This window comes from Phalangium opilio, unplaced genomic scaffold (assembly GCF_054372755.1).
Source record: "Phalangium opilio isolate 3A_F unplaced genomic scaffold, DU_Popi_V2 ptg000105l_1, whole genome shotgun sequence".
NCBI classification, from domain to species: Eukaryota; Metazoa; Arthropoda; class Arachnida; order Opiliones; family Phalangiidae; genus Phalangium; species Phalangium opilio.
This window is the reverse complement of record NW_028324207.1, coordinates 548,641-573,913: the sequence shown is the minus strand read 5'-3', so window position 1 is coordinate 573,913 and position 25,273 is coordinate 548,641. Positions and strand designations below refer to the sequence as shown.

The 25,273-nt window shown below is 36.4% G+C and overlaps 1 protein-coding gene across 1 annotated transcript; it reads right to left on the bottom strand.

Moving 5' to 3' along the window:
• Positions 1-1,608: 1,608 nt before the first annotated feature.
• On the bottom strand, positions 1,609-24,621 carry Uch (Ubiquitin carboxyl-terminal hydrolase). The gene is made up of 7 exons (XM_089852073.1): positions 24,580-24,621; positions 24,493-24,504; positions 24,215-24,343; positions 23,902-24,141; positions 23,711-23,834; positions 23,557-23,615; positions 1,609-2,004 (listed from the first exon to the last, which is right to left on the bottom strand). The coding sequence occupies exons 1-7, from the start codon at positions 24,619-24,621 to the stop codon at positions 1,915-1,917; spliced, it is 696 nt and encodes a 231-aa protein (XP_089708199.1). The 3' UTR covers positions 1,609-1,914.
• Between the last annotated feature and the right edge of the window lie 652 nt (positions 24,622-25,273).

Genomic DNA, 25,273 nt, shown 5'->3' with positions numbered 1-25,273 from the left:
AAATTTATAAATGGTTCATACAACTTTTGGAAAACTGATTTCCCTGAGTTTTCAAGTTTTTTCCCTCATGTTTCTCAGGTTTTACCCATACCTTTCCCCAGGTTTTTTCCCTCATGTTTCTCAGGTTTTACCCATACCTTTCCCCAGGTTTTTTCCCCTCATGTTTCTCAGGTTTTACCCATACCTTTCCCCAGGTTTTTTCCCCTCATGTTTCTCAGGTTTTACCCATACCTTTCCCCAGGTTTTTTCCCTCATGTTTCTCAGGTTTTACCCATACCTTCCCCAGGTTTTCTTCCCAATGTTTCTCAGGTTTTACCCATACCTTCCCCAGGTTTTCTTCCCAATGTTTCTCAGGTTTTCCCATACCTTTCCCTGATTTTTCCAGGTTTTCTTCCCAATGTTTCTCAGGTTTTCCCATACCTTTCCCTGATTTTTCCAGGTTTCTTTCTACAAAATAATTACGGTTTTCCTGGATATTTCTGGATCATTCCCCATAGGTTTCCCATACCTTCCCCGGGTTTCCTCCCCCCATTGTTTCTCAGGTTTTCCTATACCTTTCCCTGAGTTTTCCAGGTTTCTTTCTACAAAATAATTACGGATTTCCTGGATATTTCCTGATCTTTCCTAATGCCCACCTATGCTGGTACTACGAACCCTGGCTAGTAATGCGTACAGAACCCAATACAAATAATTCATAAAAAAATGTGGTTTTTTTTAACATCGTACCAAAAAATAAGTGTTGACATTTAAGGTACAACCCTCTTCAAGACGCGTACATCCGTCGATCGCGACCCCTCTCGACTATCGGTCCAGAATGATACGAGGCAATCTGCCTTGATCCCAACATGTTACAATTACTTTACCCTTAGATGCAACGTAAGCAACAAAGAAATACACCGCCAAATAAAAAAAAAACGGTTTAACCCCAAAAAAGAGAGAGAGAGAAAAAATGGTTCAGAATCGGATAGGGCCATTCATTCAACGACAGTCACCAGGCGCAAAAAATCTGATACAGATTGGGTCTCTTTACAATAAAATGAACGTAAAAAATACGCTCTTTATATCCTGAAAGAGTCAGAATCATACTGTAGGGTTAAGCATTTTTTTTTGGAGAACTAAAAGGTTAAACGCTGCACCCATTGGTATCTGCTATGTGGTATCAGAAGTATATAATACTTCTCTTCGAGAGACGTGTAACATGATTCTTCCCAATATCAGAACATTTGGAGTAAGGTTACTAAACCGAACGACGTACGCGATAAATAGTTCCCTAATCATTACTCTATTAGCGCTGCTCAACTATTTGCCAAGACGCATGCGCTTGTGGATTTTTGTCCCACGTCAAGACAATCAAGATTTGTGCCTACTTGAATGCTGGGGATTTAGTACCAAACAGTTATAGAATTCACCCTAGCACGGTGCGATGCCCATCTGAAGTTGGATGAGCGGGAGAGCAAACGAAAAGGGCGAGCTTGAGAAGAATCATACTAGGCCTACATAACTGAAGTATTGAGAGCATACAAAGTGTCACACTTCTTCTATTATCCCCTTCTGATGGTATGCATGTACAACAACTAAACGTGTTTTGACAAATTAAGAATACTCCACTTACTTTTTGAAAAATGATGAAAAATAAAGCCTTTTAATTATTACAGCAGACGTTAAATTATTAAATGAATTTACCCGTATTTAAACGAAAATTAATTAATTTTTTTTTTAAATTAGTGGTTAAGAAAAAAAATTGTACGAAGCTTTACATACACATTTAGTTTTAAGGCAAATTTTGAGTTTCTCGCTTAAATGTTTTAGCTAAAGTATTTTATAATCTAAGGTTAATTGATAAGGTTAACTGTTTTAATTGCTTAACGCTGCGTGTAATAAATAGGCAAAAGGGTTGTGTCTCCATTTAGGTTGCTAAGCTTCAGATGGAGCCAAAGCCACAATGGTGAAACGAACATTGTCAGGATCGCGTTCCATGAACTGCTTGCAGACTGAGCTAGCGTCCTGTAAATAAATATAAATAAAATTAATAATTAAATAAAAGTAAACAAATATTAGCCGTATTAACACACAATATAAATTAAAGTAGTACAAAGCAAAGTATTACCAGGGATAGATTTAATTTTAGAAGTAGGAATGGAGAACGGTTAGTATTTACTTCAGTCCGACTCATAGCCCCGTAACCAAAAGTTTAAATTATCTTATTGGTTCACTTAAACTACGTTTTGATGACGTTGCTGACGGGGACGGCGAAAAATACGTTATTTCTTTTTACCTCTGTCGCTATGACCCGCCTCTTCTTTCATACCCCCCCCCCGTCCCATGGAAGGGGGTCCGGGACTTTGACGCACGCCCAGATTACTCTGTTCTCCATTCCTACTTCTAAAATTAAGTCTATCCCTGATATTACAACTCATTTAAACCCCAAAATGAAAACAGAAAAATAAATTACGTAATTAATGCATTGATAAATAGTATGTTTCTGCAAGAGGGTATACAAGTTTGATTTGGTGTTTTATGTGAAAAATAAAACCAGTTTAACTCCGTATAGTATTTTAGAGAATTGTTTATCACCGAAAACCCATACTGAAAAACCCGTTTTGAATTGAATCAAACCAAGATTCTCAAATACTATAAACTAAAATTGCTTAAGTTATCTTCTTACATCAATTTCGATTTGCGAAAGTGCATGCGTGTAGGTAGGTTCTCTCTTAATTTTTATTTCAAACGTTTCTTTATAAATTCGGTTTGACAAGAGTTCATTTTTCAGAACAATTTACCTTTCAAGAGACTATACAGCCGTTAATTTCAACTGGCTGCGCTATAAAGGCTTTGTATCATTTTTCTTATTTCTTTCAAAACTCGTTTATTAACAAATTATTTATATAAGGCGTGACCCGAGTTGACCTTTATAGGCGTACGTGAAAGGCGGCCGATGAAGACGCGTACAACACGAGTTATAAAATACGTAATTCACCGCTGCCGCCATTATATTTAATGTTGTTTTAATCTAGTTAAATTTATTATAAAAATGACGTTACGATTATAACCCAACCAAATATAATAAACTTTAATACCCGCTCCATGTTTATTCTAAAAATTCATAATTAAGACCTTAGTTAAAACTATTAATAATCAAAGCACGTGCGAGCCATAAGGGACGAACTGTATAGTTAAAAAAGAAAACATAAAGTTTGAAACACGTTGGGTGTCCATTCATTTAAAAAATTTACAAGAAAACACCCAAAATTTTTTGACAACAAAAAGTCCTTTTACCCGAAACAACGTATTTACTTAAAGAACGAAGACCCCCGTGGCATTACGGAAGAATTCAGTGTATAAACAGAAATAGATTAAATTAAAATTTTAACCTTAATTCACTCTCAATTAAGTTATTGACGGATGTAAACTCTACCAAAAGAGAAAGAAATTAAAAGACAATGATTTCTAATTTAATCCCTAAAACAATCAAAACATAACTCGAAAACAGTGGCCCTTAGGGCAAAATGGAGATTGAATATTTTTGACTCAAAATCGCCCTTACTTATGCCAGAGGAGGGAGAAGGTATAAGATGCCTAAGTATTGGCGCACAATATTCCCAGTCCCCTTTTCAAAATACAAGAGGGGGACGTAAAAGAAGGCCGGGGCTATTTCGCCTCTCCTCAGTCGTCAGGAAAATACGTAATTTTCGTCATTCGCGTCGCGCTGACGTGAATTTTCAAGAACCAATGAGATGCTGCTTGTAATTTAGAGGCGGGGATTAACTCCAGACCTACGTTTGGACTGGAGATAAAGCTAGAAATGTGGCGAATTTATACCTTCTCCCTAATAAACTAGATATCACTTCTTGGCCAGACTTATCAGAAACACCATGTATAACAGCCACCGAGTACACGTTTGACAACTTAAATTAGTATTGTCTTACAGCTCCTCACTTAAATTTAAGGGACCACCATTAAAATAATTTAGCTATAACTTGTTTTTGGGTGTCCCTTCGAGTGGCAAAATGTCATCAAAATATAGAACATTTTAGACTCAAAATGGCCCATAGAATCTTTTTGATAACTTCGAGTTTATTTTTGGTTTCCAAGGGTGGAACAATTTAGAAGCGTATTCTGCGTGTTCGGGGCCGAAATTATTTAAGGAATATGACTTGATTATGTTATAAAGACAGAACTGTATGCAGTCCTATATCAACCAGGGACGCGAAGGTACTCAAAAAATTAATGGCTTAATTATGGCACTACCTACGCTAACTTATTTATTAGGTTATGTATGTGGGGTCTATATTAAAATGTGACAATTGTGGGTTAGAATTCTTTTCTTTCTTTTGGTGAATAGTTACGTTTAAGTGGAGGTTAACTATATTTATCTAAGGTGTTTTTATGTCTGAAGTCAGATGCGGGTTGGTTTGACTTAATCCTAAACTTTTTATAACCATTGCATGGCGCAGCATCCAGTCTCACAATTATCAGATTTTTTTGTTTATTATTTTAAAATTCCATGACTTTACCCTGCAGAAATGTTAACTTTTATTGTAAAAAGTGTAACTAACGCACCAAAATTTTCATATGACAATTTAAAAAAAAAAGTGTTGTAGCAGGGATAGATTTAATTTTAGAAGTAGGAATGGAGAACGGAGTAATGTGGGCGCGCGTCAAAGTCCCGAACCCCCTTCCCCGGAACGGGGGGGTATGAAAGAAGAGGCGGGTCATAGCGACAGAGGTAAAAAAAAATTACGTATTTTTCACCCTCCCCGTCAGCAACGTCATCAAAACGTAGTTTAAGTGAGCCAATAAGATATAATTTAAACTTTTCGTTACGTGTTGGTGGGAGGGGCTCTATACTGGGCTACGAGTCGGAATAACTGAAGTAAATACTAACCGTTCTCCATTCCTACTTCTAAAATTAAATCTAATTAAACCCAAAATTTTCAAACGACAATTTAAAAATAATCGCAGACTTTTTAGATTAATTTTCAAATTCCCTGATATATACCCTACAAAAATGTTAACTTTTATTGGAAAAAGTATCAATCCACGATTGGCAAAAACTTAACGTCTCAATTAACTCCAAAACATTCTTAAAATTCCAATTGTTGACAAGTTAAAGAAAAAACCAAAAGCCAATAACTATAAATAAGCAATGAACTAAAAAAAAAAAAAAAAAAAAAAAAAATCCCCAATTAAAACTGATGTCAGGCTAACAAAGTCAAAGTAGTTTAGAAACTTCTAAAGAGAACCTGAAAATTATAACACCATACGCAAGGGGGGCCTCTCTTACAGAAAGGGAGAGGTTATTTCTATTTCGTATACAGCTAATTAAATTAAAATTTATATTTAATTCTTTTCAATAAAAATAAATCGAGTCGAAGGCGAATGGCGCACGCGTTATCAGATACAGAGTTCTCTCGTTGGCGTGAGTCGCTTACAAAATTACAGTTCGACTTTCTTAAAGCTTTCTTAGGGAGAGTGGTTAAATTTTTGGCGGCGGGACGTGTCAAGATTAAGTTCCAATTTTACGCTTCTTAAAACGCCATTGGTGGGCCGAACCCCCAACTTTTATTTTAACGACCGAATTAAAAGTCGATAGCGTTTAAACGTCGAAAAGACATTGGATGATCTAATACCACTTATTCTTACAAAAGGGGGGGGGGGAATTTGGTTTTATTTTCTTTAAAATGTCTTTCTTTACGACTTAAATTTAATGGTAATTAAATTAAATTAAAGTGGAACGTTTAATTACGTGTGGGATGTAGTGGAAAGGAATTGTGGGTGAAAAATAACATCGCGCAGCCGAATTTCAATATTAATATTTATAGGAATTATGGTTATTGTTTCATGAAAATATAGGATTTTATAGGACGGTTTTCCAGAATTATAGGATTATATAGGACACTCAAATATTAATTTTTCTTTTTTTTTTAAAGAATCAGATATTTATAGGAATTATAATTATTTTTTTCATGAAAATATAGGATTTTATAGGACGGTTTTCCAGAATTATAGGATTATATAGGACATTCAAATATTACTTTTTCTTTATTTTAAAGAATCAGTACTGCGAAAAAATTATTTCCGGCCTTTTTTTGATCTAGAAAATGACAACTAATAGACTCCCTATTAGCTGCCCACACGCAAAACGTCCCATGATGGCGCGCACTGAACGTTCAGTTATCAGAACCATAATATACCGAGCTATTTTTAACTAGTTAAGCTACAATAGGCTAACCATCTCCATTTTATGATATTTTTTAGACCAGAGTCCTGGTTTAACAAATTAAATTCGCCCAAATTTCAAAATCATAGGATTTTTGGAGATTTTAGCCAAAATTATAGGATTTTATAGGACAGTTTTAAAAATATAGGATTTTATAGGAATTATAGGACCTCTGGGGGCCCTGCATCGCGGTTAAAAAAGACTAAATTAAAGTGTACAGCTTAAGAATTAATAAACAAAAATGTCACCCAGAACCAAAATAGATACATTTTTGAATAATTAGGTAGTTTATCATTTGGTTTTTTTTAATTTAGAGGGACCTATAATAACCCTGATATAGATATCTAATATAAGATACCTCGCGACCAATCAAAAACGGGCGACGAGAATTTTAGCAGGAAACGATATATTCAGCGAACGAACCACAAAAATTCGACTTTAATTGGGGGTGGAGATATAATGTGTAAAAACAGTACGTGCCACGATTACCAAATAAGTTTAGTAAAACATCTTTCGCGGGTTCTATCCAAAGAATAACGGCATCCGTACTAGATTCCCATAAGCCCCTAACACAATCAATACTAAACAAGTGCTATTACTAAAGTTGGCAAAGGATATACGTGTAAAAACTAAAAGGGAATTTAAATCAAGAAATTTTTGGATTAGCCTGAAGGTAAATTGGCTCATGGATCGAGAGAAACATTTAGCTCTGTTAAAGGTAGAGGGTGACGTCAGAATTTTATACGGATACCGTATTATTATAGTTTTGATTCTGATCGTTGGTTGACCACGCTTTAATTTATAATTGGCTTAAAATTGCGCCAGAGCTCTGAAAATATAAGAATTTAAAAAAAAATATATCTGGTTGCATGCAGGAATGGATAACGAATAAGCGCGGAAGTTCAAAGATACAACAGAAAACGTTAATTTTTTTGTCATCGCAGTAACCTAACGTAACCAAACCAAACCGAGGTGTTTGAAGCCATATCAGAGAGCCCAGCCTAAAATTCTAATTCCTTATAGGAAAAATAGGATTTTATAGGAGAAAAATATGCTTAAATCAGGGATAGATTTAATTTTAGAAGTAGGAATGGAGAACAGAGTATTCTAGGCGCGCGTCAAAGTCTCGGACCCCCTTCCACGGTATGGAGGGGGTATGAAAGAAGAGGCGGGCCATAGCGACAAAGGTGGAAAGGAATTACGTATTTTTCGCCGTCCCCGTCAGCAACGTCATCAAAATGTAATTCAAGTGAGCCAATAAGATAATTTAAACTTTTCGTTACGTGTTAGAGGGAGGGGCTCTATACTGGGCTATGAGTCGGACTGAAGTACATACTAACCGTTCTCCATTCCTACTTCTAAAATTAAGTCTATCCCTGATTTTGGCTTAAACTATGTAGAAAAATCTAAAACACAAAATAAGAAATTGGATTTTACTTTGAAAAGAGGAACTTAATTAAAATATGATATAAAAAAATACTGATCGAGCCTTTGAAGCAATTTCGGTGTCTACTGTCTAGTCAAAAGTGATCTCGATAAAAGAGCTTAATTTTGATAACTATGATTCTAAACTATATACGAACACTTCGACTAACTCAAAATTACAGGATATTATAGGATCTTTCATGAAATTATAGGATATTATAGGACAGGTTCAAAAATATAGGATTACATAGGGTCCGCTGGGCTCTATGATACGTTAAAATTACATTAAAATACGCGACTCCTTGGTAAATTTATATCACTCATATTAAAAAAAAATACCAGAAATTAATAACTGGCGACTTTCGTTACCAAAAAAACAATTAACATAAATTTTGACCGCTAACACAAAAACCCCTCCCAACGTTTAAAAAACACAATAGAATGAACATAACTTGAAAGTCAATGAAAACATTACAAACTTAAACTATTACGCAAAAAGGTTTTTTTAGAAAATCTGGAACAAAATTATTAAAATTCGGGAATATTATTTAATTTTTTTCTTTCTTTCAATTTTGTGAATATAAATTAATATTTTTAAAACCCTCCTACGCCATCCTAAAGCTAAAACTAATCCATCATAAAAGGACCAAGAAAACGGAGAGCGCTTTCTAAAAGATAATAACCATTATTGTACCATAGCAATTATATACTTCACCAATATATTCTGTTATGTTTTTCTTTGCAACTTTTTAAAAAAAAAAGAATATCTCTTATGCGGGTAACGTTTTCCGTAAAAATTACGAACATTTTTAATTATAAATTATTTGATAATGTTTCGAAATTACGTAGGTTTTTAATTACTAAGGAAGTTTAAAGCTTTAATTTAATAAAGAATGTAAAAAAAGGTCAAGAACTATGCTTTCTTAACATGTTTTACACGTTAAATTAGTTTAAAATTAAATATTAAAGATAATATTTTAATTTTATACCCCAGAAATTGTTTATTTTTAGCGATATAATGGATTCAAAAAACTACCTGTGCTCAGATTGAGGTAACGCCGGAAGTATTTGTTAAGGCAATTATCTGGACTTACTATTGGGTGAAAATTCGCGAGGTATTATGGGAATAATATTAGGAACGAAAACATTCTGATGACTTTGAGTTAATTTACTCAAAGGGCATTTATTTCTTTGGATCTCATTGGCTATAACTAAACTTTAAAAGTTCTATTAATTTCCACGTCAAACGTCTCCTAGCGCAACATGATGGATGACCCCCATCATGGAACTATACTATAATCCGCTAGTATAAGATCTACCATGAATTTAATTATAACTATCCATGAAATTATTAGGCATACAATATAAAGATTAATGTTAGCAGAAGGGGATAATAGAAGAAGGATGACACTCTGTATGTAACGTGATTCTTCCCATGCAAGCTAACCCCTTTTTTGTTTGCTCTACTGCTCATGAAACTTCAGATGGGATCGGTATTGCACCGTGCTAGGGTGAATTCTATAACTGTTTGGTATGTACTAAATCCTCAGCAATCAACCCACAAGCGCATGCGTCTTGGAAAATAGTTAAGCGCTAATCGAGTAATAATGAGGGAACTATTTATAGCGTATGTGATTCGGTTTAGTAACCTTGAGCACTCCAAATGTAAAATGATGTTGGGAAGAGTCATATTACAATTACCCAGATTTTGTGGTACAAAATTCCACAAGCGCATGCGCCTTGGCAAATAGTTAAGCCCTAATAGAGTTATGACGAGGGAATTATTTATGGCGTATGTGATTCGTTTTAGTAACCTTGAGCACTCCAAATGTTGGGAAGAATCATGTTACAATTACCCCGCTTTGTGGTTGATACACTTCTCTCGAAGAAAAGTATTATATACTATGTCAGATATGGGATGGAAGATTCATGGGTGAAGTGATTATAATTCATAAGTATACTTTTTATTTCGCAACTTTTCGGGGAGTAATTGAGCACCTGCGTTAGTGTGCATTGCCGAAAATTAAACTTTAAGAAAAGATTTCTCGAATATCTCGAAGGTTAGTAGTCTCAGACGTTTGACGAGATCTTTCTTCGCAAGGGGGGCTTGAAATTTCATAGGCCAATCATTCAGACAAGATGCGCGGCGCTCGCCTAGCTCGGACATTTTCTTTTTTTCCTTTCCGCGCGCTTAACTTTAAATTGTATCTGTCCCCGAATGATGGATAATTGAAATTTGGTGTACGTTTTAAAACTAAATATTTCTTATTTTTTTTCTAACACAATTTTTCAAGAGTCAAGCGCCGTGTGCCTTAAGCAAATAATATTGTGTATCTCTGCACGGAGAAAGAAAGGACAATTTGGATGACTATCAAATACTTCCTTCCCCAATTACACCCAAGTCTTTTACTAGACTAATTCCTCACATAATCTTATTCAGGGTTGCCACGGAATTTCCAGAATTCCCTGACCTTTTTAGGCCAAAAGTGTAAATGTTTACAGCACGTTTTAAGTGCTTATAATTAAATAAACTCTCTACATTAAGTTTTCCATTGTATTTGTTGCACCAAAATGATTAAGAAACATTTTAACTATAAATAACAGTCTAAGAGATTTTTTTAGAGAGCATTTACTTTACAAAAACAATACTAGACATTTTTAAGGATTGCTCTAGAGTTTTATGTGTTAAGAGTAGATGAGGAGAAACTTTCAATACTCTTTCAATAAAGACTTATCCCTAGAAATTTTACCCACTAAAATCGAATTCCCTGACTTTGCTGAAATTTTTAAAATTCCCTGAGTTTTTCGGCCCATTTTTAAATTCCCTGACTTTTCCAGGTTTTCCCTGACCCGTGGCAACCCTGTTATTTATTACAGAAACACTTACTCCCAAGGCCAGGGCACCACTTAACTCCGTTAAAAAATGAACATAACCAACGTTATGATTACGTAATGAGATAGACACACACGCGATTTGAAAAAGGTGAGAAAATCTTCATATATAAACAAACAGGTACCCTATTTTGTAAAACTAAAACCAAAACACTAAAATGAATTGAGGCGGACAAGGTAAAGATTATCCTGGTATAAGACGAAAACCCACCCGAGAACTTCTTTAAAAGAGATTTGCTATTTCAAGACCTACCTTGATACGTAAGTACACGACAAGCGTGGGAACTGGGTCAAACTGAACTCGACCCAAGTATTACCGTAATGAAATGTATATATATCTATATATATTAACCCATATTGAACCGCAAACTTAGTACGACCTATGCAAAATAATAACCTCGCAAAAAATCTTTAATCAAATTTAGCCATCACTAGCTAGGTTGCGTGAAAAATTATTTTCTTTTTAACCAAAATTATGTAAAGAAATCTAGGCTTTTTCTGGCACAGGAAATTTATAATTATATTTTTAAAAAAACAAAACAAAAACATAAAAAAAAATGTAGATGTTAGATAATAAAGTTGAAGTTTGCAGTATATTATACTTCCTTGTAAGCTTTTTTTTTCCTTTCTAAGTTAATTTAATTATGTTTAATTCTTATATAAGATTAAAGATATATTAAAACAATTAGGTTTCTTTTTTTCTTTTGGAGCATTAATTTTTCAATCTATTTTAGGTATTTTTTTAATTTTAAATTTGAAGAGTTCAAGTGTAGTTCTCAACCAATTTTCTTAAATTTTTTAACATTTGCTTGTTAGTTATATAGACGAAACTAAGAAACCATATACGATATAGGCAAGAAGTAATATCTAGTTTAATAGGAAGAAGGTACGAGATGCCTAAGTATTTGTGCGCCATAGTCCCAGTCCCCCTTTCAAAATACAAGGGGGGACGTAAAAGGAGGCCCCGGGCTATTTCGCTTCTCATCAGTCGGAAAATACGTAATTTTCGTCATTCGCGTGGCGCTGACGCGAGTTTTCAAGAACCAATGAGATGCTGGTTGTAATTTAGAGGCGGGCATTAACTCCGGACCTAGGTTTGGACTAGAGATAAAGCTGGAAATGTGGCGAATTTATGAATTCTCCCTAATAAAATGGATATCACTTCTTGATATAGGATAAATTATAGGAAAATTTAGGACTAAAAACGCTCATATATAATATTTTGATAAAGTTGAATCGAAACTATAGGAAAACGACTAAGGATATTATAGGACCTTTCAGGAAAATATTGGGCTGGTTCAAAAATATAGGATTTTATAGGACCGCTGAGCTCCCTGAGTTGGGTCTCTCTAGTGATATTACAAGTTGGTCTACGAATTTTCTTTTTAAGCCCTATTTTCTCGACACATCACCCAATTATATAGTTAGTACAACTGCATAGACAAGTTTGGATTATCAAACCCACAAGGTTAAGTTAAGCTATAGGAGAGATTTGGAAATCGAAATAAACTATCAAGTTTAATGTTTGGGCGGTTACTTTTAAAATAACTTTACTGCCAAAAAAAAAAAAGAAAAATACCCAGAAAAAAAAACAAAAAAAAAAAAAAACAGATATTGAAGCAAACTTAAGCGAGTCGAGTTAAAAAAGTAAGTGACGGAAATTGCTTGACCTTTGTTAGATAAGGTCGAGCGAAAAAGCTGGCTATAAGGTGGCATTCCCCGTACGTCCTTATCAAAATTTAAAATAGCCATGGCGGCTTTGCCACGAGTTGGAACTGTCTTATCTGGACCTGTCTGAACTAACCACCATGAACCATCTATATTGGAATCGATAGGACCCGTTTTTATAACGATATAAAACTTCTAAAGTTGGTACAAATACGCCTTATTTTTTATAAGGCACCCAAGTAGGGGTTCACCAATACCTGACGGTACACCTAAGGAGGACCCAAACTCGGTGACAGACTGTAACCTACGTAATTACGGCGCGAAAAACTAAATGAATGGGCCGGCACGTGTGCCACCACAAAAACCACAGAAAAAAAAGGCAGGCGCCACGTAAGACTCGATATTATCACGTGGCCAGGGGACCTCCTATATAGCCAGCCAATATATTTTTTTCTTCAAGTTTTACGCGGTTAATTTTTATTTCAGGCCACCATGTAACTAATCTTGATAAGTGAATAACAAATTGTCTTTTTTATAAAATGACACTAATTAAACTAAATTAAATTGAGAAAGTGGGTGGATATTAATTATAACATTTGGTCGAAAACTTCCGGTGGTGAACCGTAGAAACCATACCATACCAACAAATCTACTATCGCGTAGTAAAAGGACCCTCGAAATACCAAGCAAGCAACCATCTATGTATGTATGGCCACTTGACTTTTCTTCTTTCAAATAACTTCTTTCCTCGACTCGTGTATGAAAACGTTGGTTGGTTGGTGTATAAGAAGACCCCCCGTGGTCGCTCGGCGTCTATCTGTCGCCAGTTACATCGCCGTTGATGTGACCCCTGCGTGTGCTTCCTATGTAACTTCCCTATAGACAATCTTTCATCAAGTTAGCGTATAAACAAATATAATGGAACTTGGATAGTTTTGAATCCACAACGCAGCCATAGGTTGCCCCTAAAGGTTTCAATTTTCAAATTCCCTGACTTTTCCAAAGTTTTTTCCTGACTATTTCTAGTGATTTTCCCTGACTTTTCTCAAGGCTGCCCTGACTATTTCCCGTGTTTTTCCTAAGGTTGCCGGCCTGACTTTTTCGAAGTACTATATTTCCCGTGGTTTCCCTAAGGTTGCCCTGACGTTTTCAAGCTTTCCCCTGACTATATTTCCCGCGATTTCCCTAAGGTTGCCCTGACGTTTTCAAGCTTTCCCCTGACTATATTTCCCGCGATTTCCCTAAGGTTGCCCTGACGTTTTCAAGCTTTCCCCTGACTATATTTCCCGCGATTTCCCTAAGGTTGCCCTGACGTTTTCAAGCTTTCCCCTGACTATATTTCCCGCGATTTCCCTAAGGTTGCCCTGACGTTTTCAAGCTTTCCCCTGACTATATTTCCCGCGATTTCCCTAAGGTTGCCCTGACGTTTTCAAGCTTTCCCCTGACTATATTTCCCGTGATTTTCCCTGACTTTCCAAAATAATCAATATTTTTAACAACATTGTTTTATAAATCAGGTCACGTGGTACAAGTCGCCTAATAGACCCAAACGTCGTCATCACCTATCACCTTAATCGCTTAAATCTTCTTTAATATTACAGATAGACGCAGACAGACGGCTTATATTAATTTGAAGTATTTATTACTTAAAACGCTCTTTCCAATAATATTTACGAAAAATGACTCTTAAGACGTTGTAGCCAGGGTACGTTCATAAGTTACTTAATTATCGTCTAAACATGTTAAAATATACATTTTTTCTTCTTATTTCGCCTTCTGGTGGGCGTATATTTTATTTTATAGTGAGTAGTGGCCAGAAAAAAAAAATATCGTTTTAAATGTTAAAAACCTCGATTTTTCATCAAGCTGGCTGGGGTTATATTGGGGGTGCGAGGAAAGAAGTCCGCGTAGGTTTGAGTAGTGCTAATAAACGTTTGTTTTTACTACACGTATATAAAAAACTAAAATACCACAAATCTTAAATAAGCAAAAGAAGCTTATAGAAACGGCACCTATATATGGATATAATTTATTACCAGGCTAAACTTCCTAATCTTTACCAAATATACGACCACTTTTTTTAGAGTGCATGGATTTCTTTTTTATTTCCACAAATGCTTTTTGGTTTTTAATATTAAAATGTCCGCCTACTATTTAATTAAAATGCACGGGTCACAAATACGGCTTCATTTGAAATTGTGGGTTTATATTAAGCGCGATATAGTAAAGGATTTTCGTGTACAGTTACGTTAATTTATGTATGTAAAAACCAAGAATTAATTTACGTTACTAAGTTTTAATAAGATACAGAGTGGCATCCTTCTACTATTATCATCTTCTGGTAATACGAACGCATTCATAGTAAAAGCAAGAAGTGATATCTATAGTTTATTAGGGAGAAGGTATAAGATGCCTAAGTATTCGCGCGCCATAGTCCTAGCCCCCTTTCAAAATACAAGGGGGGACGTAAAAGGAGGTCGGGCTATTTCACCTCTCCTCAGTCGGTCGGAAAATACGTCATTTTCATCATCCGCGTCGCGCTGACGTCAGTTTTCAAGAACCAATGAGATGCTGCTGGTTGTAAATTAGAGGCGGGGATTAAATCCGGACCTACGTTTGTTTGGACTGGAGATAAAGATGGAAATGTGGCCGAATTTATACCTTCTCCCTAACAAACTAGATATCACTTCTTGGTAAAAGTGAAACCAAACAACGGCTAAACATCCCTAAAACCCTAAGAAATAATTTTTAATCTGTACCTACAGATGCAAATAAAAAAATGTCTACGAAATGATTGGTATTTGCCTAATAATAATTCGAAAGCCATTTATTAAACCATAGAGATGGAAAGCATCCCCTGATAAATTAGAATGATACAACGAATCATCTTAGGTAGAAGATACACGTGTCGCAACATACCCCCTACGGTCACAGACAGCACGCAGACGTTATTAACGAGCATAATTTTAAATATATTTACATTCATATGACTATATAGAATACAAAACCCGGGACCTCCTAACACACTATACCCTGGCCAAGACTATTCAACACGGCAAAACTTATCAATTAAGGAAATTTATCTCGAGAGTAAACCGAGTCTTAAAGAGATAGTTTCACACCGAACAACGGAGGAGGAACAAAAACCGATGGGTTTTTCAAGAGAAACGAAAATATCCTTCGAGTATGTTCATAAGTTCATAAGATATCTTCCATAAGTTCGTCACCGGTTACTGAGAGCTTGTCATGAAGTGACGTAGGTCATAGATTCGACGTAAAGCGACGCCTGTGACTGGGCGCTGTCAAAGGCTTAGTACAGACTAAATAGGAAGACGGATTGCAAAACCGCGTGTAGTCAATTCTCTCTCGTCGTTCTCGAAATAGCTCTCAGTAAGTATCGAGCATTACGAAGTATAGGAAGTGTCATACTTATTGAACATATCTTATAAACTTATGGTATGTTATAGTCACATTTTTGCCCTGCCCTTTCCATCGATACCTAAAACTCGGGGTTGTAACCATTCTCTTCATAGGGTTAACATTTTTTAAAAAACTTTTGGAGGGTCATAACTCGGCCTTTATGAGATACACATGGAAGTCCGCCGAGTATATGATAGGCCTTTAAGATAGAAAATACTTTGGATTACAATAACAATTAATGGCGCCCCTAAACTATCTGGGTCCCTGCATGTACATGAAACAACCACGACAGAGCGCAGCCATAAGATCATTAAGAATTTGGCAGGATGTTTCGTGAGACTATCTCTTAGAAAAAGGGAAATTTGTTATAAATATGTATTATATTAATATGGTCGCGTGGCCCTGAAGGCCCGGACTCACGACTTTTCGTGTATTCCTAAACAGGAGGTGGAGCCCAAGGGGGTTGAGGATTGAAGGTGCGAAAATGGTGTTAGAGTCACGTGTGCCCGTAAGCACGATTCCCCAAAAAAACCAAAGAACTCCCCGATCGCTAAACTTTAAACGTTTGGATAAACCTCCTATAATACTACACGAAAATCAAGAGTTGTTATTATCAAAGCTGATATTCTCAGGTGGAGGGTTCATTTCTCTCTTTTTTTTAAAAAAAAACATAAAACCATATATGCAAAAAGTCAGATGCACCTGTCCCAATAGGGCAACGCTTATTTATGGCCGTTTTTAAAAGAAATTTTAATGTTTTAAACTTGAGGTTATGATTATAATTGCACTTTGGTTTTGAGAATTGGGCAAGAGGTTGCCTTGGAAACGTGGCATTAAACAAGCGTAATCTCGAAAACAAGAGGATACCCTACCATAAACACCGCGAGTAGGACCAAGAGGGGGTATCTGTACCATGAACGCGGCGAGCATACGACCAAGATGGGGTAAGGGTACCTCTACCATAAACGCGGCGAGCATACGACCAAAGATGGGGTAAGGGTATCTGTACCATAAACGCGGCGAGCATACGACCAAAGATGGGGTAAGGGTACCTCTACCATAAACGCGGCGAGCATACGACCAAGATGAGGTAAGGGTACCTCTACCATAAACGCGGCGAACATACGACCAAGATGAGGTAAGGGTACCTCTACCATAAACGCGGCGAACATACGACCAAGATGGGGTAAGGGTACCTCTACCATAAACGCGGCGAACATACGACCAAGATGGGGTAAGGGTACCTCTAGCATAACCGCGGCGAACATACGACCAAGATGGGGTTAAGGGTACCTCTACCATAAACGCGGCGAGCATACGACCAAAGATGGGGTAAGGGTATCTGTACCATAAACGCGGCGAGCATACGACCAAAGATGGGGTAAGGGTATCTGTACCATAAACGCGGCGAGCATACGACCAAAGATGGGGTAAGGGTATCTGTACCATAAACGCGGCGAGCATACGACCAAAGATGGGGTAAGGGTATCTGTACCATAAACGCGGCGAGCATACGACCAAAGATGGGGTAAGGGTATCTGTACCATAAACGCGGCGAGCATACGACCAAAGATGGGGTAAGGGTACCTCTACCATAAACGCGGCGAGCATACGACCAAGATGGGGTAAGGGTACCTCTACCATAAACGCGGCGAGCATACGACCAAGATGGGGTAAGGGTACCTCTACCATAAACGCGGCGAACATACGACCAAGATGGGGTAAGGGTACCTCTACCATAACCGCGGCGAACATACGACCAAGATGGGGTAAGGGTACCTCTACCATAAACGCGGCGAGCATACGACCAAGATGGGGTTAAGGGTACCTCTACCATAAACGCGGCGAGCATACGACCAAGATGGAGTTAAGGGTACCTCTACCATAAACGCGGCGAGCATAAGACCAAGATGGAGTTAAGGGTACCTCTACCATAAACGCGGCGAGCATACGACCAAGATGGAGTTAAGGGTACCTCTACCATAAACGCGGCGAGCATACGACCAAGATGGAGTTAAGGGTACCTCTACCATAAACGCGGCGAGCATACGACCAAGATGGAGTTAAGGGTACCTCTACCATAAACGCGGCGAGCATACGACCAAGATGGAGTTAAGGGTACCTCTACCATTAACGCGGCGAGCATACGACCAAGATGGAGTTAAGGGTGCCTCTACCATAAACGCGGCGAGTACGACCAAGAGGGTACCTCGAAAACGGCACATTGGTCAAAAGAATGCCACCAGGACTACAATAATTCTCATCAAACTGTAATTAGTGAAGTTAATAGACTAAACAAACCGTTAAATTTCTTCATTACCATAAGAAAAAAAAAATAAAATAAAAAATTAACAAACATCGAGGGGAAAATTCGAAAACCATTAAAAGAAGAAAAAAATAGTTTGAAAATTATCTGTAAGGCACCATAATTTAAGTCGTAAAGAAGGGGGACGTACGGACCGGCCGCTGTAGCATCGCGTAACAATTTTGATCGTTAAAATAATGGGAGCTTGGCGGGCAGCCGCATCTTTCTAGAAGACCGACCGAACGAAGATAAAACCAAATTAAAAACGAAGGAAATCTATCTGCCGATGAAAAATGTAGAAACCCGGACAGGGCGTTTCCCTTTTTATAAACGAAAGGCGTCCCTAAGCGAGGCCAAGAACAACAACTAACGCCAGCTCTTACAAGCCCAACCAGTAATTAATAAACGGCCTAAAGAAATGGATATCTTACCCCCCCCCCTCACCGCCAAGAACCAATATAGACCGCGATATACAGGGTGATACGATACCATTAAACGATACACTCTGTACCACCACTACGCGTGCCATAAGCAAGCAAAACAAATTTGCCAACACCAAACCAATAATAAATCACCAACGAGGGGACAGTCACTCTTTCAATTCAAGTGTTGAAAAGGCCTTTCCAGACGATACAACTTTTTTGACTCATTTAGATCAGTGAACTTTACAGGGTTGCCACGGAATTTTCAGAACCAAATTCTCTGACTTTTCCCTGACCTTTTTCTGAGATTTTCCCTGACCTTTTAAGGACGGTAGGGTAAATGTTTCCAGCATGTTTTAAGTGCTTATAATTAAATAAACTCTCTACATTAAGTTTTCCAACGTATTTGTTGCACCAAAATTATTAAGAAACATTTTAACTATAAATAACAGTCCAAGAGATTTTTTTTAGAGCGCACTTACTTTACAAAAACAATTCTAGACATTTTTAAGGATTGCTCTAGAGATTTCTGTGTTAAGAGAAGATGAGGAGAAACTTTCATTACTCTTTCAATAAAGACTTCTCCCAAGAAATTTTACCCACTAAAATCAAATTCCCTAAGGTTGCTGAAACTTTAAAATTCCCTGACTTTTCCCTGACCTTTTCGGTCCATTTTAAAATTCCCTGACTATTCCAGGTCTTCCCTGACCCGTGGCAACCCCGACTTGAGTTGATTAAACTAGTTGTGTGACAAGTTGAATCTGACAAGTTGAATCACCAAATAAAAAATTGATCACTGACCAATTTTTCCTGATTCAACTATTTTGACCCATCTAGTTGAGTCTAAAGTTCTATGGTTTGAAAAGACCTTTCAAATTCGACACGAAGTACTAAGAAGTAAAATCAAAGTGACTAACCCCTCTTGGTTCTCGAATGACTAAGAAACCCCAACTCTCAAAAAGACATGAATAAAGAACTCGTAATATATCGGAAATTATCAAAATATTAATATCAGGGGTTAGGGATGGGCTTATTTTGACTAAAGAGATATTTTACCTAATTTTTGACTGACCCCACCAAACCTTTATGGAATTATTCGTGGTCAGAAAACATTCCTATTCAGATATTCGAGCGAGCGCAGATGTTACCAGTGAACGTTAAGAGTTATTAAAATGATTAAAACAAAAAAAATCAGGGCATATCTCCACCTGCGTTCGAATTAACGTACGTTCTTAAGAATGACATTTATATATATTATTTTTCTTGAACTTTGTTTTGGGAGAAAACAACTACACGTATCACGAAACTTCAATTTCTATTGTTTAGGGACCATATCATTGTTGTGAGAAAAGAAATACAGTTTTGTGTAGTTTTAAACTGGCGAGATTTTAAGATTTTGATAAATGTTAAAAAAGTTTTATTATAGGGGTTAAGTAATAGATTTTTTTATATTTATTTTTTTTTCATTTCAAAATTCCCTGACCGTCTAAAGTCATTTCCCTGACCACGCCCCCTCATTTTATTTGTTGAAAAGTCAGAATTTTGTTGTTGTGGGTGGTGGTATCTAAATATTATTTGTACCGTGAACTGATAAATTTAACACTAATATTACTGAACCCTTTTTCAGGAATTATAGGATTTTATCAAGAAGCGATATCTAGTTTACTAGGGAGAAGGTATAAATTCGCAACATTTCTAGCTTTATCTCCAGTCCAAACGTAGGTCCGGAGTTAATCACTGCCTCTAAATTACAACCAGCATCTCATTGGTCCTTTGAAACTTACGTCAGCGCGACGCGAATGACGAAAATGACGTATTTTCCGACTGGGGAGAGGCGAAATAGCCCGGCCTCCTTTTACGTCCCCCTTGTATTTTGAAGGGGGACTGGGACTACGGCGCGCGAATACTTAGGCGCCTTATACCTTCTCCCTAGTAAACTAGAAATCGCTTCTTGATTTTATAGTAGGAAAATCAACTTTTACAGGAAAATATAGGAGAAATAATGTGTTTTTATAGGGAAATATAGGACTAAAAATGTTCATATATAATGCTACTTTGGCTTAAACTATGTAGAAAAATCTTAATAAATAACAAATTGGATTGTACTTTGAAACGAGGAACTTAATTAAAATATAATTAATAATAAAAAAGGTTTTAAGCGAGCTCCGCAATTTCAGTGTCTAGTCAAATGTGATTGCGATAAAGGAGCTAAATTTTGATAGATTTGATGTTAAACTACTCGAAAACTTCGACTAAGTTAAAAATATTGGATATTATTGGACCTTACACGACGGGTTAAAAAAAACCATAGAAAATTTGTTGAATTTGAAACTTTTAAAATCCAACGAATTTTCCAGACTTGCAATAACACTAAAATAAAACCCAGTGCAATAAAACATCCTATTCTTTAGTTTTAAGCCTCGTTTGAATTTCTTTTTTTCTAGGGGATTGTGGGAAGGTAGAGAGGGTGCTGAATCAAGAAGGGGGTGGGGGATTCATCTAAAATTGCAATGATCATATCAGGCCAAAAAGAAAATTCATATAAAGCCCAGAGAGTAAAGATAGGTTAGGGGTAGAATGGGGGTCGATTAGTTGCTTCTACAATAAAACGCCACAGGCCTTTTTTTCATCTCGGGTAATATATTCCAGAATATAAATTAGAAAAAAAAAGCTAAGAAAGAAAATCGTTGCAGAAACATTTTCCCTAACCTTTTAACCCCGGACTAGCTAAACCAAACTTTAGTTCTAATTATGCCTCCATGGACAGGGGTTGCCACAAAATGTTCAGATTCAAATTTCCCGACTTTCCTTCTAGTTTTTCCCTGACTATTTTATTTAACTTTCCCTGATTTATTTTCCCTGACTATTTTATCTAATTTTCCCTGATTCTTTGGATCAAAAGTAGGCAATACTATAGGGATATTATGCAGAATGTAACTATCATAAGCCAGGGTTCATACAACTTTTGGAAAACAAATTTCCCTGAGATTTCCAGGTTTCCCCCCCCCCCATATACTTCCCTGAATTTTCCCGTATATGGAGTATCCTATGGAGCAAATGTTAACGAAGGAGGGGGGGGAATATGACTATAACATAATCAAAGGACATCCCCGTATCTCTAATAGAACCAGAGTTATGAGCCTCCAAAGTATAGTGTAATGTTAATCCTATGGAGGGGATGTTTACGGACATTTTGCTTAATTACTCGGCCCCTGTTTGACTCAAATTTCCTTGATTTTCCTGATTTTTACTAAAAATTCGAAATTTCCCTGAGGTTTTTGTCAACTATTTATTTCCCTGATTTTTCCCGGTTTTCCAGGTTTGTATGAACCGTGCCAAATATGGAGTAGTAACAACGGGAGTCGTTTTTAATAGTTAAAGCAAACCTCGCAAATCTCCCTGAATTTTACTAAAAATGTCCCCGAGTTTTCCAGGTTTGTATAAACCCTGGTAATATTCAATGTTGCAATTTCTCCCTTAAAATCAAATTCCCTAACCTTCCTGGGAATATTTTTGAATTCCCTAACCTTCCTGGGAATATTTTTGAATTCCCTGACTTTTCCAGGTTATTCCTGACCCTTAACATCCCTATTATAACATCACTTTACACTTGCTAAACAATTTTGCCGTTAATTAAAAGCCCTAATTAACCTCTTAAAGAAAATAAACCCAAAATACTCTCTTTAAACTGTTTAAGAAAATTCTTAGTCACTTTTCACGGCAATTAAAACTTAATTCCCGGAACTTGAAAATTAAAACTAAACAGAAGATGACCCAAGGCGAAATCTTAACGTTCCCTATGTCTTTATAGCATTGGTGACTACAAAAGCGTGACGTCATTTACCCTTTCTTTAATTCTAAGAATAAATATGAGAAATAATTTGGGAGAGACCAGATTGACCAGAAAAAAAAAATGGGGAATGACTCGCGTTGCTAATCATAAAAAAATTAACATTTTTATCTCGTTAAGTCGCGTTCATTTGCTAATTTCGTTGGCATAGACAAAATAACGATTTATAATACTATGTCCTATACTTTTATACGTCTATGGATATAATTATAGAACGCGAAACGCAGCGCCATCTCTATTCGAAATCAAGAGTTAAATAAAAAACCGTATTTAGCGCCATCTCTACCGCGATTTAGATTGAAGTATCAAGTTAGATTTTATAATGCAATTAATTTCTAATAATTTTCTAACCTTCATATGTAGAAAAAAAGCACACTAATCAAGCATGCATTATTAAAGACTAAAGTTAAATAAAATTTCCATTCCCTCTATAAATTAACGTCTACGGACGCTATAATTATAAAGCGGGAAATACAGCGCCATCTCTATTCGAAATCGAGAGCTAAATAAAATACCGTATTTAGCGCCATTCCTACCGCGATTTAGTTTGAAGTATTAAGTTAGATTTTATAATAAAATTATTTTCTAACAATGTTCTGACCGTAATATGTAGAAAAAAAAGCACACTAATCAAGCATGCATTATTAAAGACTAAAATTTTCATTCCCTCTATAAATTAACGTCTTCTACGGACGCTATAATTATAAAGCGGGAAATACAGCGCCATCTCTATTCGAAACCGCGAACTAAATAAAAACCGGATTTGGCGCCATCTCTACCACGAAGCATTTTTAACTAATTTAATGTATGGACGTACCGTTGCCTACGTTAATCAAGGCCTGTGCACGGTAGTTTCGAAGGGGGTACTTTTAAGAAACCACAGAGTTCTTATTTTCTGCCTATTTTTACCGCGTGACGTCATTGATAGCTGGACCAAACCGCGCGGGAAAATGAGTATTTAAAATTCCAAGCGCGAGAAAATCAACATTTCAAATTATTTAGGTCCAGCTAATAGCGCCTCAGGTGAGAGAATTTGGCAACTAAATTACCGAAATAAAAATAAAAATCGGCGCAGCGCACAGGCCTTGATTAATGTAGGCAACGGACGGAGGCTATAATTATAAAGCGGGAAATGCAGCGCCATCTCTATTCGAAATCGCGAACTAAATAAAAACCCGTATTTCGCGCCATCTCTACCGCGAAGCACTTTTAACAATCAATTTATATTTTAGATTGCAATTAATTAGTTAATTAATTAATTTCTAACATTATCCTGACCGTAATACGTGACAAAGCACACTAATCCAGCATACATTATTAACGACTAAAGATAATAAAATAAAATTTCCATTACCTCCAATAAAGTTTCCGGAGTTGTGGTTCCATGATTAATCGGGAAGGCCTTTCTTCCATCTAATTAAATAAAATAAAATAAAAATAATAAAATTAAATATTACGTGACGTATTAACATCCCAGATATTCTCCATTAATTTCTGACAATAAATACCTAATTCATAAAGATTCCCATCAACATGAACGAAAGCGACAAAATGCAAATTAACATCTTCACCAGCGGGAGGGGCCTGAGTTTGACCTTCTTGGGCACTTTGTTCGTGAGCTTCTGAAATACTCTACGCAAGCAATTGATAAATTTAATACCTAGCAATTATAAAACACTCGTTCGCAAGCGCAAATTACCTCGGCTTTTTCCAATTCAGCACCTCTTTCATCAGGGTTTAATCCCTTAGTAGCTTCCAAGAACTTTTGAAGAGCCGAGTCACTCTCTAATTCAATCTGAGAGGAATTGGCAACAGCGTGTATTAAAGCTACAGTACCACAAGCGTTTTTGATAGTTTGACGTAGAAAATAGACATTATCGCTGACAGTTTGTCCATTAGCCTCAATATCTTCTTTTTGTTGTTTAGAGAAAGCTTCGTGCTAATTTTAATTAACAAGTAAGCCTTGTTCAACACTTTCTAAATGTTATAATTAAATAAATTTTAACACTTACTTTATCTCCAGTTGGAAAGAGTAAAAGTAGAGAGGCAATTGGTTGAGGAACGTCACCTTGCAACTCTTTATCAATACCAATAACATCTACCATTGAAAACCCAGCAGGAACACCAAGATTACGTAGAAACTAAAATAAAATAATTAAGAAATTCGTATCGTAAAGTCTATTTTTGGCCTAAAATAAAAATCAATTAAATAGTCTGGTCTTGGTCTGCCTGTCATAATGACGGCGTCTAGACTTTAACACATTGACAGTAGCCAAGGCTTAAAACCAACCTTGTTCATGACCTGCAAAAAATTAGAGAAACCTTATAAGTACGCGTTTAATTACTTAAATTATATTCTTAAAAATTAGATACATACATCTGGGTTAGATTCCAAAGGAAGCCAGTTAATATCAGCCATTTTAATTTAATTAATTTAAGTATTTAAACTTAAAGAAAGGAACTGAGATAGGGCGGTTTCAGCGAGACAGTGAAGGAAACTACAGTGAGTAAGTAATAACGGTAACGGTTTCGGTCAGTGGAATGCCGGCAAAATCGATGAGAGTGGCGTCACGTGGAGCGAGTCCCCCCCCCCTCCCCGTGACTGGCGTCTACAATGCGGTGATTTGATTGGCTGTTCAAACTAGTAGAGAAATTTTTCCCCTGATAAAAAAGTTGTCTAGCCAATTAGGTGGTCCCGTCTGAAAAAAAAAAACGACTGGCTTCGTAGCAGATGACAGTCTAACTCTATGGTCTAAAATCACCAGTGAGCAAAAAATAATGCACTTTTTATGTGCGTAAATGCAAACGACTATATAAATGACATTTTTTAAATCCAAAATAAATACACTTAAGTTTAAGCCTACAAATAGCCTAAAATTTAAGCCTACAATTACATCTATTTGTATCTATGTGTTTTACCGTTGCTTACGTTAATCAAGGCCTGTGCAAGGCGCCGATTTTTATTTTTATTTTGGCAATTTAAGTTGCCAAATTCTCTCACCTTAGGCGCTATTAGCTGGACCTAAATTATTTTAAATGTTCATTTTCTCGCGCTTGGAATTTTAAATCAT

Coding starts and splice junctions, on each gene's coding strand:
- Uch (XM_089852073.1), bottom strand. CDS start 24,621: ATGGCTGATATTAACTGGCTTCCTTTGGAATCTAACCCAGAT. Junction 24,142..24,214: donor TCTTTCCAACTGGAGATAAA/GTAAGTGTTAAA, acceptor AATTAAAATTAG/CACGAAGCTTTCTCTAAACA. Junction 23,616..23,710: donor TGGGAATCTTTATGAATTAG/GTATTTATTGTC, acceptor TTATTTAATTAG/ATGGAAGAAAGGCCTTCCCG.